This window comes from Manis pentadactyla, chromosome 2, assembly GCF_030020395.1.
Source record: "Manis pentadactyla isolate mManPen7 chromosome 2, mManPen7.hap1, whole genome shotgun sequence".
Taxonomy (NCBI): domain Eukaryota; kingdom Metazoa; phylum Chordata; class Mammalia; order Pholidota; family Manidae; genus Manis; species Manis pentadactyla.
The window spans coordinates 155,488,737-155,500,952 of NC_080020.1; the positions used below are offsets into that span (position 1 = coordinate 155,488,737).

At 50.8% G+C, this 12,216-nt stretch overlaps 1 protein-coding gene and 1 long non-coding RNA gene across 4 annotated transcripts; both read left to right on the forward strand.

Moving 5' to 3' along the window:
• Nucleotides 1–92: 92 nt before the first annotated feature.
• Nucleotides 93–11,648, forward strand: TMEM127 (transmembrane protein 127). Of its 3 annotated transcripts, none has more exons than XM_036879970.2 (4): nt 93–241; nt 651–966; nt 8,372–8,536; nt 9,306–11,648. In XM_036879970.2, the coding sequence occupies exons 2-4, from the start codon at nt 723–725 to the stop codon at nt 9,611–9,613; spliced, it is 717 nt and encodes a 238-aa protein (XP_036735865.1). In that variant the 5' UTR covers nt 93–241; nt 651–722; the 3' UTR covers nt 9,614–11,648. The 3 variants fall into 3 exon arrangements, with proteins under 3 accessions (XP_036735865.1, XP_057352963.1, XP_036735866.1); XM_036879971.2 differs by having other exon boundaries at nt 106–241; nt 655–966; XM_057496980.1 differs by lacking the exon at nt 651–966 and having other exon boundaries at nt 99–241.
• LOC118909486 (uncharacterized) lies at nt 973–2,705 on the forward strand. Its single transcript, XR_005023667.2, has 2 exons — nt 973–1,495; nt 2,394–2,705. It is a non-coding gene; the product is annotated as an uncharacterized LOC118909486 (long non-coding RNA).
• Nucleotides 11,649–12,216: the final 568 nt, after the last annotated feature.

A 12,216-nucleotide genomic window follows, 5' to 3' on the forward strand; every position in this document is an offset into this window, starting at 1 on the left:
CCACCAGTCCCGTGAGGCCCAGCGCAAGGAGCCGGTGGCGCGCCCAAGCTGTGACGTAAGCGGAGGCCAGCGCGGGGAGCCGGAGGAGGCGGAGACAGAGGTGTAGGAAGCCGGAAGTGGATCGACCCCGGGTCGGTCCGGGCGTTGCGGATTTGGGGCCTGGGTTCGCTCGACCCGGGGCAGCTGAAGAGCCCATAACGGGACGGAGCGGCGTCATCCCGGCCCCGAGACCTGCTGACTGGTGAGGAACGGGTCGGTGTGGGGAGGGCCTTTTCCGGGCACAGGTCGCACCCCAGAGCGGATCCCTAGTTCCGAAACCCCGCGGCCCAGCTTGTTTCTCCGCCCTTTGGCACTCTGGCTGAGACCCCAGGTCCGGGTCTCTACCACCAGCAGCCGATAACTCCGCCCACCACACCTCCCTGCTCCGGTCTGCCCCGCTTCCAGCTGGCCCCCAGCCCTCTGCGGGTCCTCATCCCGCACCTCCGCAGCTCCATTCTGGGGACCCCGTCCCCGCCCCCCGAATCCCTGCAGCCCTCCAGTCTCCGCTCGGCCTCAGGTCCCAACCCCCATTCTCCGGTGTGGGTCCTAATAGCTCTGCGCCGGCCTCACCTGCCGCAAACCCAGCGCATTGCTCCTCCTCCTCGGGACAGGCAGGCTGTGCGCCCCGCTGAGGTCGGCGGCGACCAGGAGCGACCGCGGAGCGACGGCGGGCGTCGCCGGGCATGTACGCCCCCGGAGGCGCAGGGTTGCCCGGCGGGCGCCGGCGGAGGAGCCCGGGAGGCAGCGCTCTGCCCAAGCAGCCGGAGCGTAGCCTGGCCTCGGCCCTGCCTGGCGCCCTGTCCATCACGGCTCTGTGCACTGCCCTCGCCGAGCCTGCCTGGCTGCACATCCACGGTGGCACCTGTTCCCGCCAGGAGCTGGGGGTCTCCGACGTGCTGGGCTACGTGCACCCGGACCTGCTGAAAGGTGAGGGCGCTGCGCGCCGGCCCTCTTCTTTCTGGGTGACTGGGCTTCCTCGGCGGGGAGCAAAATGGGGTTCGAGCTGGAACTGAGATAGCCAGGGGCAGGCACTTGGTTGAAGCAAACAGCCCCCTTCCTGCCTGGTGTACATGCCCACCAGGTGGCTCTGTTTGAGGGTCCGGCCCCTCGTTAATTCCGATGTTATTCAGCCAAGTACCTACTCCCGCAATGCTAATCTGAACTGCTACTATTTTAGGATTCTGCCCAAGGAAGGGCGCTGTGTATCGAGAAAAGGGTGCTAGGCATCACATTTAGCTGTCCCCTTCTAATCAGTGGCAGCCTGATTGATGGAGAAAAAGGAACTTTCTATATGCCTAGATTTTAAAAGATATTTTTGAGCTGTACAAATTGAATTTTTATTAGAGGAAAAGGGAGTCTGTGGCATTTTTGATAACCACTAGTCAATTCCATTGCTATCCTCAGTAAAACAATTGGAATTTGGCTCTTGGAACCTTTACAAGTGTTTCTGACTGAGGTAGGTTGCTTTGTTCATCATCATGCTTCCCAGCAAGGTGGGCAGAGGAAAGGGAAAAGTTCTCTTTACTGGACACAGGGAAAGCCAAGGCCTTTATGGGGGCCTGGCTCAGTGAGCCCTGTAAGCTCCTCTTGCCCAGTGGTGTACAGTATTGAGGGAAGAGTTGTGTGGTATGAGGGCAGGACTGCATTGTCTTACTTTTACCTAAAGCCAGTCAGTGGACCCCAAACAACCTTTAGTAACAGCACATTTTATTAGCCCCAAGGTCTTCTGAGCTGTTCTTGAAGGGTGCCACTCCCCTGCTGTGATGCATTCCAGATGATTACTGCCCCATGTAACAGAAGCCCTTCCTGTTAAATATTTTCACATTGCCTCTTTAAAGATTCAGGCACTGGGATTTGGTGAAAAGGTCAAGTTCTTCCCTGTCGGATGATATACAACTTCTGCAGGTCCAGGCTAAAAGCTCTATCCTTGTGGTCTAATATTGTCTTTCCCTGAGAGTTCTGTTTGCATTTCTCTTGAGTTTTTGAGGCTTTAGGATGATTTTGTAGAGAACAGGATGGGAGCTTCTGGTTTGTTTCCAGATTTTACCACAATGATAGCCTTCGTTGGGCTGGCTATATAAGACCGAAGTCATACACAACACGATGGAGGCCTTGTGACATGCGGCTTTTTCTCTAGGGAGTAGCTGATAGCAGAAAGGCCACCAAACTTGAGTTGAGCCTCGATGGCTTTTCCCTCAGCTCATTCCCCTGCACTTACCTTCTTTGAAGCACAGCTGCCACCTTTCCACCACTTCATCTAGACCTTTGTAGTGGATCCCCTGGTGTTGCCTTGTTTAGGGAGCTTGGTGTCACTTACAAACTGGAAGAGAGCTCATAATGCTTCTCTCTTTCAGATCATCCCTGGGGAGGCTCAAAAAATTTGTGTGATGGAGGAAGAGGCAGTCTGACCCCTTATTTCAGAGGGTCAGGAGGCTGTGTCTTAGAGAAGTGAAGTGATCTCTCCAGGGCCACACAGCTGTAGGTGGCATAGCTAAGTCAACCTCACATCTGTTGGCTCCACTATAAAATGATGCTGTCTCATTTGTTTTTTAGCCTTTGTTTTACTTCAGCTCTCATAAGGAATGAGCTCATGATTATTCCACTTTAGTGAGTATCCTTGTCAAAGGCATGTTAAAAATTTAAATAAATTCTTGGTGCAGATCCTCCTTTGCGCACATATCTATTTATCCTTTCTGAGAAATTATTCATGCTGTAAAAGATTTTGTCTTTTATAAAACATGTTGCTTAAACTTTTTATTATGTTTGTTCTTGTGTTTAGGGATTGTAACCCATGGGTAGTTAGAACCTGCTTTCCTGTGGCTATCTCCTTGGCCCTTGCAAGCTAGGAACACTTGGTGTTCATTAGTAAGAGAGTTGACAGTGGGTCCTCAGGAGCTATCACAAAGGAGATGAGGAATCAGGAGGTCCCTGATGGCTTCTCTTCTTCCTTTTCTCTGTACCTGTTGGTTTTTTTGGTACCCGGTGGGCCTTCAGATATACACTGTCCTATGTTGTTATGCTGATCCTTAGGGCCAAACGGATGTCCTAGCATGGAAGTCTGGGATATTTCCCATCTCAGAGGGAGCAGAGCTGTGGGGCACACATCTGCTGCCTGTAGATGCTTCCTGAGGGAGAACAGACCTTACCAGGTCTCTGCAGGTAACAGGCAGCAGGCAGCACTGGCAGACTTTGGAAAAGAGCCTTCTCGTTTCTCAGCCCCCCGCCTGAGTGCCAGGCATTGTACTAAGCACACTCCATACCTGGCCTTAGTTTCTCCTAAACAACGTCTTTATTTGGTAGGTTGTCGCTTCCACTTCACAGAGGTCTCAGGCTCGGGGTCACTTGCTCAAGGACACGCAGCTGATTTGCATGGTGTGGGTGCCACTCTTACCACTGCACCTTAGTGTTCTGGGTTTCTTACTTCCATCAGATCTGTCCAAGGCTTATTATTTCCCCATGCTAGTTGAGTTTTTATTACAAGTTCAGCCAAAGCTGTGCTTTTTATCTCTCATCCCTTCAGTGTTCTGGCTCTAGCTGGTGATCCTGAGGCAAAGCCACACCCCCTCCTGCTGTCCTTTGCAGAGCCCTGAAGCTTTAGTAAATGCAGGCTGGCTCAAAAGATTAGATCCTGAATTTTTCCACTCCCCAGGGGGTTCCTGCTTCTCACACAGCTCTTCAACCTGGACCCAGGTCCAGATATAGGCTCATACCTCTAGTGGCCGTTAGCAGGGGAGCCCCAGCGAATCGTTCCTTCTGAGATCCAATGCCTACCCGCCTCTCAAGTGCAGCCAGCAAAGGGCATTGCCAACAGCAGCCTCAGGAAGCATCTTGGGAGAATAAGGAAGTTTGGGATTTGAAGTCGGGTGAATCATGATTGACAAGCCACTGGAAGGTCAACAGCCTTCCAGAGAGGGCTGGTGTGCCTGAAGGGGTGGTGGTGACTGATGCAGCTGGCACTCCCAGGTCCTGCGGGGCCTGTCCTCAGAGGCAGCTTGGCAAAGACCACTGGTACCTGTGGTGTTAGCCTGGCCAGGCCCTAGAGGACCCTGTTGGAGTCCTGTGCCAGAAGCCTGTCAGGAAGCTAAAAAGTCACAGTGGGGAGAGACTGCCAGGTGGCACAGATGAGTGCTGACAAGGATTGGGGCCATGGGGATGTGGCTCTAACTCACAGGGGCTCCAGTGGGTGGGAAGGGAGGAGAGATGGAACAAGAGAAGGGAACTGGCCAGAATCCACTTTAGTCTTCCTGCCTGCAGCCTGTTTGGGTCGGGAGGGAGGGAGGAAGAGCAGTGGGCAGGTAGACAGGAAGAGCCAAGGCCTTCAAAACAAATCCAGCCCATTGACTCACCAGTGACCTTGGGCAAAGGCAGTTTCTTAGTATCCTGTTACACAGCAGCTGCCTTCTTCCCTGGTGACTGATGGGGACAGTCAAGCAATAGTTACCAAAATAAAGAGGCCACAGTAGACCTGCACCACTGGTTTGGATTTAAAATTAGGACTCTGCCCCATATGCCATTTCTCTTTACAAATAAAATAGTACATACATAACATTGCATGTATGTTCTCAAGGGAGCAGTATTCGTTGCCCTCCTGCCATACTAGTATCTGGCTGCGGAAGAGAAAAAGAGACACTGAGATCCTAACCCCAGGAGAGTCTGAGCTGGGTTTAAGCCTGTCTGGTCTAACTCTGCCTGTCTTCTCCTTGTGCTCTGAGACCCTCTGATAAAAGACTGCCTGGGATGTGGGACAGGCTCCTGGGATATCTGTTAGCATCACTCCACGGGCTGTTTACATTAGGCTTCCCCATTAAACCCAAGGTTTTATTGACAGCTCTGGAGTGGACAGAGTCACGTTGAATCAAAACCTGTTTGAATTTGGGGTCAAAAGCCCTTTCTCTGTACTGCATCATCACTGCTGGGGCAGATCCTCAGTCCAGCTTTAGTGGGCTCTTTCTCTGGCCCACACTGGCCGATGTTTGTGGACAAGGAGGTCTTGGTCTGAGGAGGAAAGGCGTGCCAGGGACGAGGGTGCTGTGGCCCAGCTGAGGCAGCCCAGTGCAGAGCAAGTGGGGCAGTAACAGTACAGGGGGCTGTTTGTTCATGGCACACTGTGAGCTGACTCTTCCATTGTGCTCCTGTGGAGATGGGGCAGGTGTTGCTGTCATTTGATAGATAAAATGGCAGAAGCCAAGGGCAGTTAAGTAAGTGACTTGCTCCAGGTAACACATAGTCTGTGGTAGGTCTAGGATTCAGTGCCAAGTCCAGTGCCTTTCTAGTGTCCCCACTGCTTCCAAGAGCCTGATGTCTGCAGAAGCTTAGACCATGCAAGCAGGCTTTTGCCCAGTAATTCCCAGTATGAGCATTTTTCACTGCTTAATGATCCAAACCTTTTTGGCCTAGAAGAGATTTGGTGCTCCCAGCTGTTGCCTTAGTTCAGTAGAGCTGCTGGCTCTGAGGATGGCTTTGACAGCATTCATATTAATTTTTGACCCTTTGCTCAAATATAACTCTTTAGGATTTGATTGATTATCTCCATCAGGAAAAAATTAAATGGGTAACTCTTGTGCTTGGTGATTCTGAACATCACGATGCAGGGAAGCCTGGCTTGGGTTTGGAGTCTAGCTCTGCACTGCGTGACCTAAAGGAAGTCACTTAACCTGGAGCCTCCAACTCCTTATCTGAACTGTGTGGTGAATCCCCCTGAGTGGAGTGAGGCTTAACTAAGGTAACATCTGACCCACCTGCATGCACAGGAGCTTCCTGGAGGGGTACATGAGGAGCTGTCACTAGTGTCTCTTGGGTAGGGCAGTTGGACATCTGGAAGGGAGGGACATCCTCTCTGATGCTTTTTAGCATGTGTGAGTCTTCGTCTTACTAAAATAAGTATATTAAGAAACAAAGGACACATGGGAGTGTATAAAGCAGATGTATATTTTTAAAGATGATAATAAAATGAACATCCTATACTCTGCAGCTGAAGAAAGTATTTTGAAGAAGGCCCCGTGTATTACTTTTTTCAGTTAAAACGAGTTGAATTCTAAGAACCACAGTTCAAGCAGCACTCGGGCACCTGTCCACACTGAGTAACGCTGCCTGCAGTGATCTGTGCAGCCTGCTGTGAAGCAGAGTGACAGAAGCCTCTGCACCGTGCTGCTGCAGGTTATTCTCAGAAGCACTAGAAGAGCACTTTCTTCCTGCTCTGTCCCTACCACATGCCAGGTGGACCCCAAGAAGAACTGTCTCAGAGAGCTTTTAACTATATTCAAAATAAAGCCAGGAGACAGCCCCTGCCTCCAGTTTTTCTTTCAGTAAAGCCCTGTGAGTTTATCTAGACTCCTTCTCACAGCGCTAGCTTAGGCTATGCCAGGCTGGATAAAATGAAGGCTGGTCTTGGTTGCTGGCAGAGCAAACATACAGGCCAGCCTTCTGGCAGTAGGCAATCAATCACCCAGGCTGATGATCGAGCCAAAAACAGTCAGTCAGCTGACAAAAGAGTCACAGATAGCTCTGGGGGCAACTTGGTGGATGATCTGAAGCCAGTTAAAGACATATGAGTCTTGTGTGGGCCCAGCCAACATCTGCCTGGTGAATTTGGAGCCCAAGAGAGGGAATGCATGCTGTCACAAAGGCACAGGGTCTCATGATATCTGGTCTGGCTCCTCAGTGTGGGAGGCTGGGCCCTCATGATGTCAGTGTCTGTTGTTTGGAGTCTGCTTTGTTGGGTTCAGATCCCCTCCCTAGGTTCTTGGACTGTACTTCAGTCCACCTCCCTCTAGGTCCAGGATCAGTGTTTCTTGGAGTGTAAGGCTTGGATTTACTGCATGGGAATTACCTGGGTTGCCTGTTAAAATACTAGGCCCTGCTCCAGTCTGAGAGCTCAGAATCTCTGGGGCCTGGAACAAGCTTTCAGCCAGGACCCCTGTGATTCTGATGTGCACTAGGGAGTGGTCACGACCACCCCACAGCCTCTCAGCCTGGGCCCAAGAATCAGGAAAGGACCATGTACTCTTAAGTCCTGCCAGCCCTTTCCCAGTTTCCCTAAATCACTTGGTGACCCATGGCCTAAATGAACGAAGAGCTTGCCAATGGCTGGAACAGGAGGGACAGGAAGTTAAGGCCCATTTCCTACCTTTTATTAAAAAGTGATTACTTTTTGAATCAGCCATTTATCTGTCTGTATGCTTCTGCGAGCAGTGGCAGTTTACATAGATATCAGAGGACTGACAGTGTTTTCTAGATGAATTTTTAAAAAAAGAAACTGTGCTAAAAAATAAAGTTTGTAGGTTCAAAATAAAAACAAAAAATAAGAAATAAAGTATGTAAGGTAAAAATAAAAACAAACAAATAAATAAATAAAAATAAAGTCCTAGAGGAAAATATCAGTTGCTCTATGTGCCTGGTGTACAGTTGTCATCCTAGAATCCCCTACACTGTTAATCTTGGAATGTTATGTCTCTTGTTTCAGCATCTTCCTTTTTCTTGGTTTACTCCCTCGTCTTGGTACAGCATGCACCCTTCAATGGCTTTGCTCTCATTTTATGAAGTGTTTGGTGCTGTCAGTTTCTGAGCCTTTCAGGCTTTGGTGTGTAAATCTGGTTGCTTCTTAGCTTTTCCCGCTTCCCACTTACACTTCAGCTTATCTAGTCTATTAAGTTAGTCCTAATTAGTTCTAAGTCCCTTTCTGGTTTCAGGAATTTTGTTTTGCCCCTCCCCTCTTGTATGGGATTATGCCTTAAGTTTTTTTTTTTTCTTTTGTTTGAGTAGGGTTCAAGTAGGGAGCAAAAATTAATGTGAAGCTCCAGTCTGCCACCTTTCCTAATTTGTTTAGGAGTCTCTTGTAATATTACATTTCTCTAAATTGCTTCAACTTCTTTTTGAACAAAAAGGGAATGAATGAGTGACTGGCTAGAGAGTTGACATTAATGGTCTCCTGGCCTTAACCTCTGGCTGTCTCAGCTCAGAAGTTAGTGGGATTTCCTGCCAGCCCAAAGCATGCTTTAGCAGAACTAGTTAACATGTCAGGTCATCAGGGTTTTTAAAGATGGCTAGAAAAGCATGGCATGTACTTCAAGCAGAGTCTTGCTCTAACACTGCTTTCATTGGAAAGGGAAGAAGGACTTGAGGCTCATGGGAGCAGTGACCCAGGGTTCCTGTCTGCTGATATGGAGGCTGTCCCACCTCTTCTGTAGGCCAGCTGGGAGCAGGAGCCAGGACTGCTCCCTGCAGTACTCCTGGCTCCCCTGACTGTGGTGGAAGGGGCAAACTCCTCCCAGGTGGAGACTGCCTGCGCTAGGGTGTTGCTTGGGGTGCTGAAGGTCTGGTTCTTCCCCTACAGATTTCTGCATGAACCCCCAGACAGTGCTGCTCCTGCGGGTCATTGCCGCCTTCTGCTTCCTAGGCATCCTGTGTAGTCTCTCTGCGTTCCTTCTGGATGTCTTCGGGCCCAAGCATCCAGCCCTGAAGATCACCCGTCGCTATGCCTTTGCCCACATCCTCACAGGTAAGAAGGAACACAGTGGAGAAGGAACTGCCACAGGGTGGGGGCATCCTGTCTGGCACTGCAGATGGGAACAAAGGGGAGGTTCTTTGAGCAGACACCATCCAGGTGCCCATTTCAGCTCTAGCCTTTCACAGAGCATGGGTCTATGATGGCAGCTTGCTTCCATCACTTACACGTATGCTTGCTGGACCACAGTCCCACTTGGCCCAGCTTTAGGGAGGGAATATTATTATAATCCCACAAGGCATTCACATGGCTCTCTGAGAACTGGATTTGAAGCTCAGCCAGGCGCATGGGGCCTGGAATAGACGGTAGACAAGGAAGGAACCTGAGCGTCCACTGCATCTCCCTGGAGTGCATGGGCTCAGCTGATTATCTCCTCCCCTTTCCTGCTTCCCTGCAGACCAGCCTTTGCTTGTATGTGGCTTCTCTCCTCCCTCGTGCCTGGGCTCGTGTGTTGATTTGACTTGTGATGGTGCCGACTCCAGCTCCCAAACTGCATGACCTTATCTATTCCTTTCGAGCACCCATGACTAGTATCCCAATTCCAAACTCTTAAGACAGAATCTGAGCGGCCCAGATGGGGTCAGATATCCAGCCCAAGCCCCAGCCCAAGAATCCTGTGGCCAAGAGCGCTCCCGTTGCAGGCTGTGGGGCTGGACCTATCCGCTGAGACTGGGGTTTGGGTGGAGAGGCTGCAGTTGGTTCCTCAAGCATCCTGCTTGCAGGATGCCCTCTAACTCCTTCCTACTGTTCCTGTGTCCTGCAGTTCTGCAGTGTGCCACCGTCATCGGCTTTTCTTACTGGGCTTCTGAACTCATCCTGGCCCAGCAGCAGCAACACAAGAAGTACCATGGTTCCCAGGTGTATGTCACCTTTGCCGTTAGCTTCTACCTGGTGGCGGGAGCTGGTGGAGCCTCAATCCTGGCCACGGCTGCCAACCTCCTGCGCCACTACCCCACGGAGGAAGAGGAGCAGGCACTGGAGCTGCTGTCAGAGATGGAGGAGAATGAGCCCTACCCAGCAGAGTATGAGGTCATCAACCAGTTCCAGCCGCCCCCAGCCTACACACCCTAATGGCAGCCCTTCCCCCACACTGCAGGGCCTCCCCAACCTGGAGGAGCTCCTTTCCCCAGGAGGCCTCCCTGGCAGGATCCTGACCATCTTCACCAAACCTTCTCCAGGAGAGACTCTGCCTTTAGGGCTGTTCATGTATTCCTGCTCTGGAAACCCGGGATTCACTGATTTTATGTAATGCACTGTCTTCCCTCTCACCACCTTCCTCTCCCGTCATGGTCGCCAGTCATTACAACCAGGGACTTTGCTTGGGGAGCTGCTCGCAGTGGACAGTCCCAAATAGAAGAGTGTCAACAGGGCCCAAGGGGATGGGGACTGTACCCTGCAGTCTCACTTCATAACAGTCAGCCTTTGTTTGATAGCTGTAGCTCTGGGCTGACCCCCACCCCCCTAATCCTCAGAGTGCCCCATTTCCAGGCCCCCACTCTGAGGAATTCTCTGCACTTTAGTCTTTGGACTCTCCATCATGTATGTTTTGGTTTTGTGGGGAGAAGGAATTGCTTTTGGGAAGCAGAGCAGGTGCTCCCTGTGCCTGTCCTCACTCTGGTGGTGGAGCCAGGCAAGGAGAGCAGCACCTGGCGTGGGCCTGATGCCTCCAGGTGCCCATAAAGGATCAGAGTGAAGGGGCTGATTCTCCCTGGCCCCTTCACCTTTTAAAATGCCAGTGGCTTTAAAAGGAAGAAGAAAACACAAGCAACAGCAACTACTCTCTTTAGACTAGCAACAAGACTGTTGTCATTTTTCAGATATTTATTCTTGGCTCTGCAATGTTTTGGACTGCAGCCCCTTCCAGCCCATAGGAGTTCCTCCCTGAATTTCTCCCAGAATGCAGCCCTCTCCCCTTCCTCTCTCCCTCCCAGGGACCAGTGTCTCCCTGGGGCCTTCCTGTGGAACCAGAGCCTCAGCCCAGGAGGCTGAGGACTGTGGCCTGGCTGGCTGGCCAGCGTGGTGCTCCTCAGGACTGTGGCACTGAGATGTAACCTGGCCTCCGTGCAGGAACAGGGGCCACAGCAGGGCGGGAAACCCACTACTCCACCGAGGAACCACAACCAGCAGGGCCCCATTGCGGAGGTGTCAGACGCACCCTGTCAGGCTAGTAGGTCCAGCTGTGTCCTTCAGACTCAGTGTGTCCCCTAGACTGTGACTTGGGCAGCAGCTTGTGGCATGCCCCCTCTCCTTGAATGTCCTCTGGTCTTACAGAGTGCCATTGGCTCTGTCTTGCCCAGCCGTCACTCTCAATGTCCTGTCTGACAGACATGGCTCTGGGTCTGGCTGAATTCTCTGTCCTGAAATCAGGGGTGTAAAGTGGGAGAAACTTGAGAGGCCTTCATTGTGGATCCGGATGGCCAAGCTTCTTTGGGATCACCGTCCAATGCTGAGCTGAAAAACAGACGGGTCCCAGTCTCCTATCCCCTTCCACAGACAGTGGAGCAAGGCTGGGGAATAGACACCGTTGTTGAACAGTGTCTAGAAAGGGACCGTTATGTCCCTTGTCCTTCTTCAGCCAGACTGCCTGGGGATGTCTGGATGCCTGTGTGGGAGGCGAAGACCATGTCCAGATATGAGGGAGTGACTGCCTGGAATTCACTGGGATGCCGAAGTGTGTCCCGTGGTCACTTTCACACCCTTCCAGACACTTCTCTTAGGCAAGAAAGACTCCCATATGATACCTTAGCACAAAGCCAACGAGCTAATAAATTAAGTCTTCTCTTTCTGTAAATCCAAATTTGTTTCTGGCGGGTCTCCAGAGTGTGGCCAGCTCTCTGTGGGTGTCTGAGCAGGCAGACCAGGAGACCGGGTACCAAACACGCATGCCAAAGTGATCAGTCATCTCATGAGGACCAAATGTGACTCTATGGACCATTCCACGTGATTTGGAACCCACTTTTTATTCACTTCCCTTGCCTCTGGCCTTTCTCTCTTCCCCTGCCATCCTGACACTGATTTGTCATATAAATTCCCCTGATTGTGTTTTTTTTTTTTCTAGGAAAAAAATTAAAAAAAAAAAAATAGAAACCACAAATAATAATGTAAATGCTAGTGGCTCCCTGTCATTTTTCTATTGTAATTTCCCTGATCTGGTTTGTTCCCTTCCTTTTAGGGAAACAGGAGAAATGATGAAGTGCATAATTTTTTTTTTTAAGTTAGAAGGGACTTTCATATGCCTACCCCATGCAAGGCATTTTCACTGCCATGATTCTTCTAACTTCTGACAGCCTGCACACCCAGCCCCTTTGCCCCAGCTGTAGATGCCTTTGCCGAACTCCTTGGCTTCCGACCCCGAGCTTGTCTGTGCATTTCTGGTTAGCTGCAGAAGAGAGAGCTGCTTCTGAACTCCAGCCAGTGTGTAGGAAGAGACAGACTCCTTCGGGGCTAGGACTTTGAGAAGAAACTGCACTTTTTTTTTGAAATGATTGCTTACTTGGAAGAGATGTGAGCAGAGTGTAACTGGGATTGTGACTTCTGGAAGCGCTTTTCATTGTCAGTGCCTTGAATCGTTACCACATTCTCTTCACTCATTCACACATTCCACCAACATACTGAGCCCCAAATGTATATATGATGAAAGAGCCCAGGGCTCCCTTTGAGGAACAGCCTGTGTA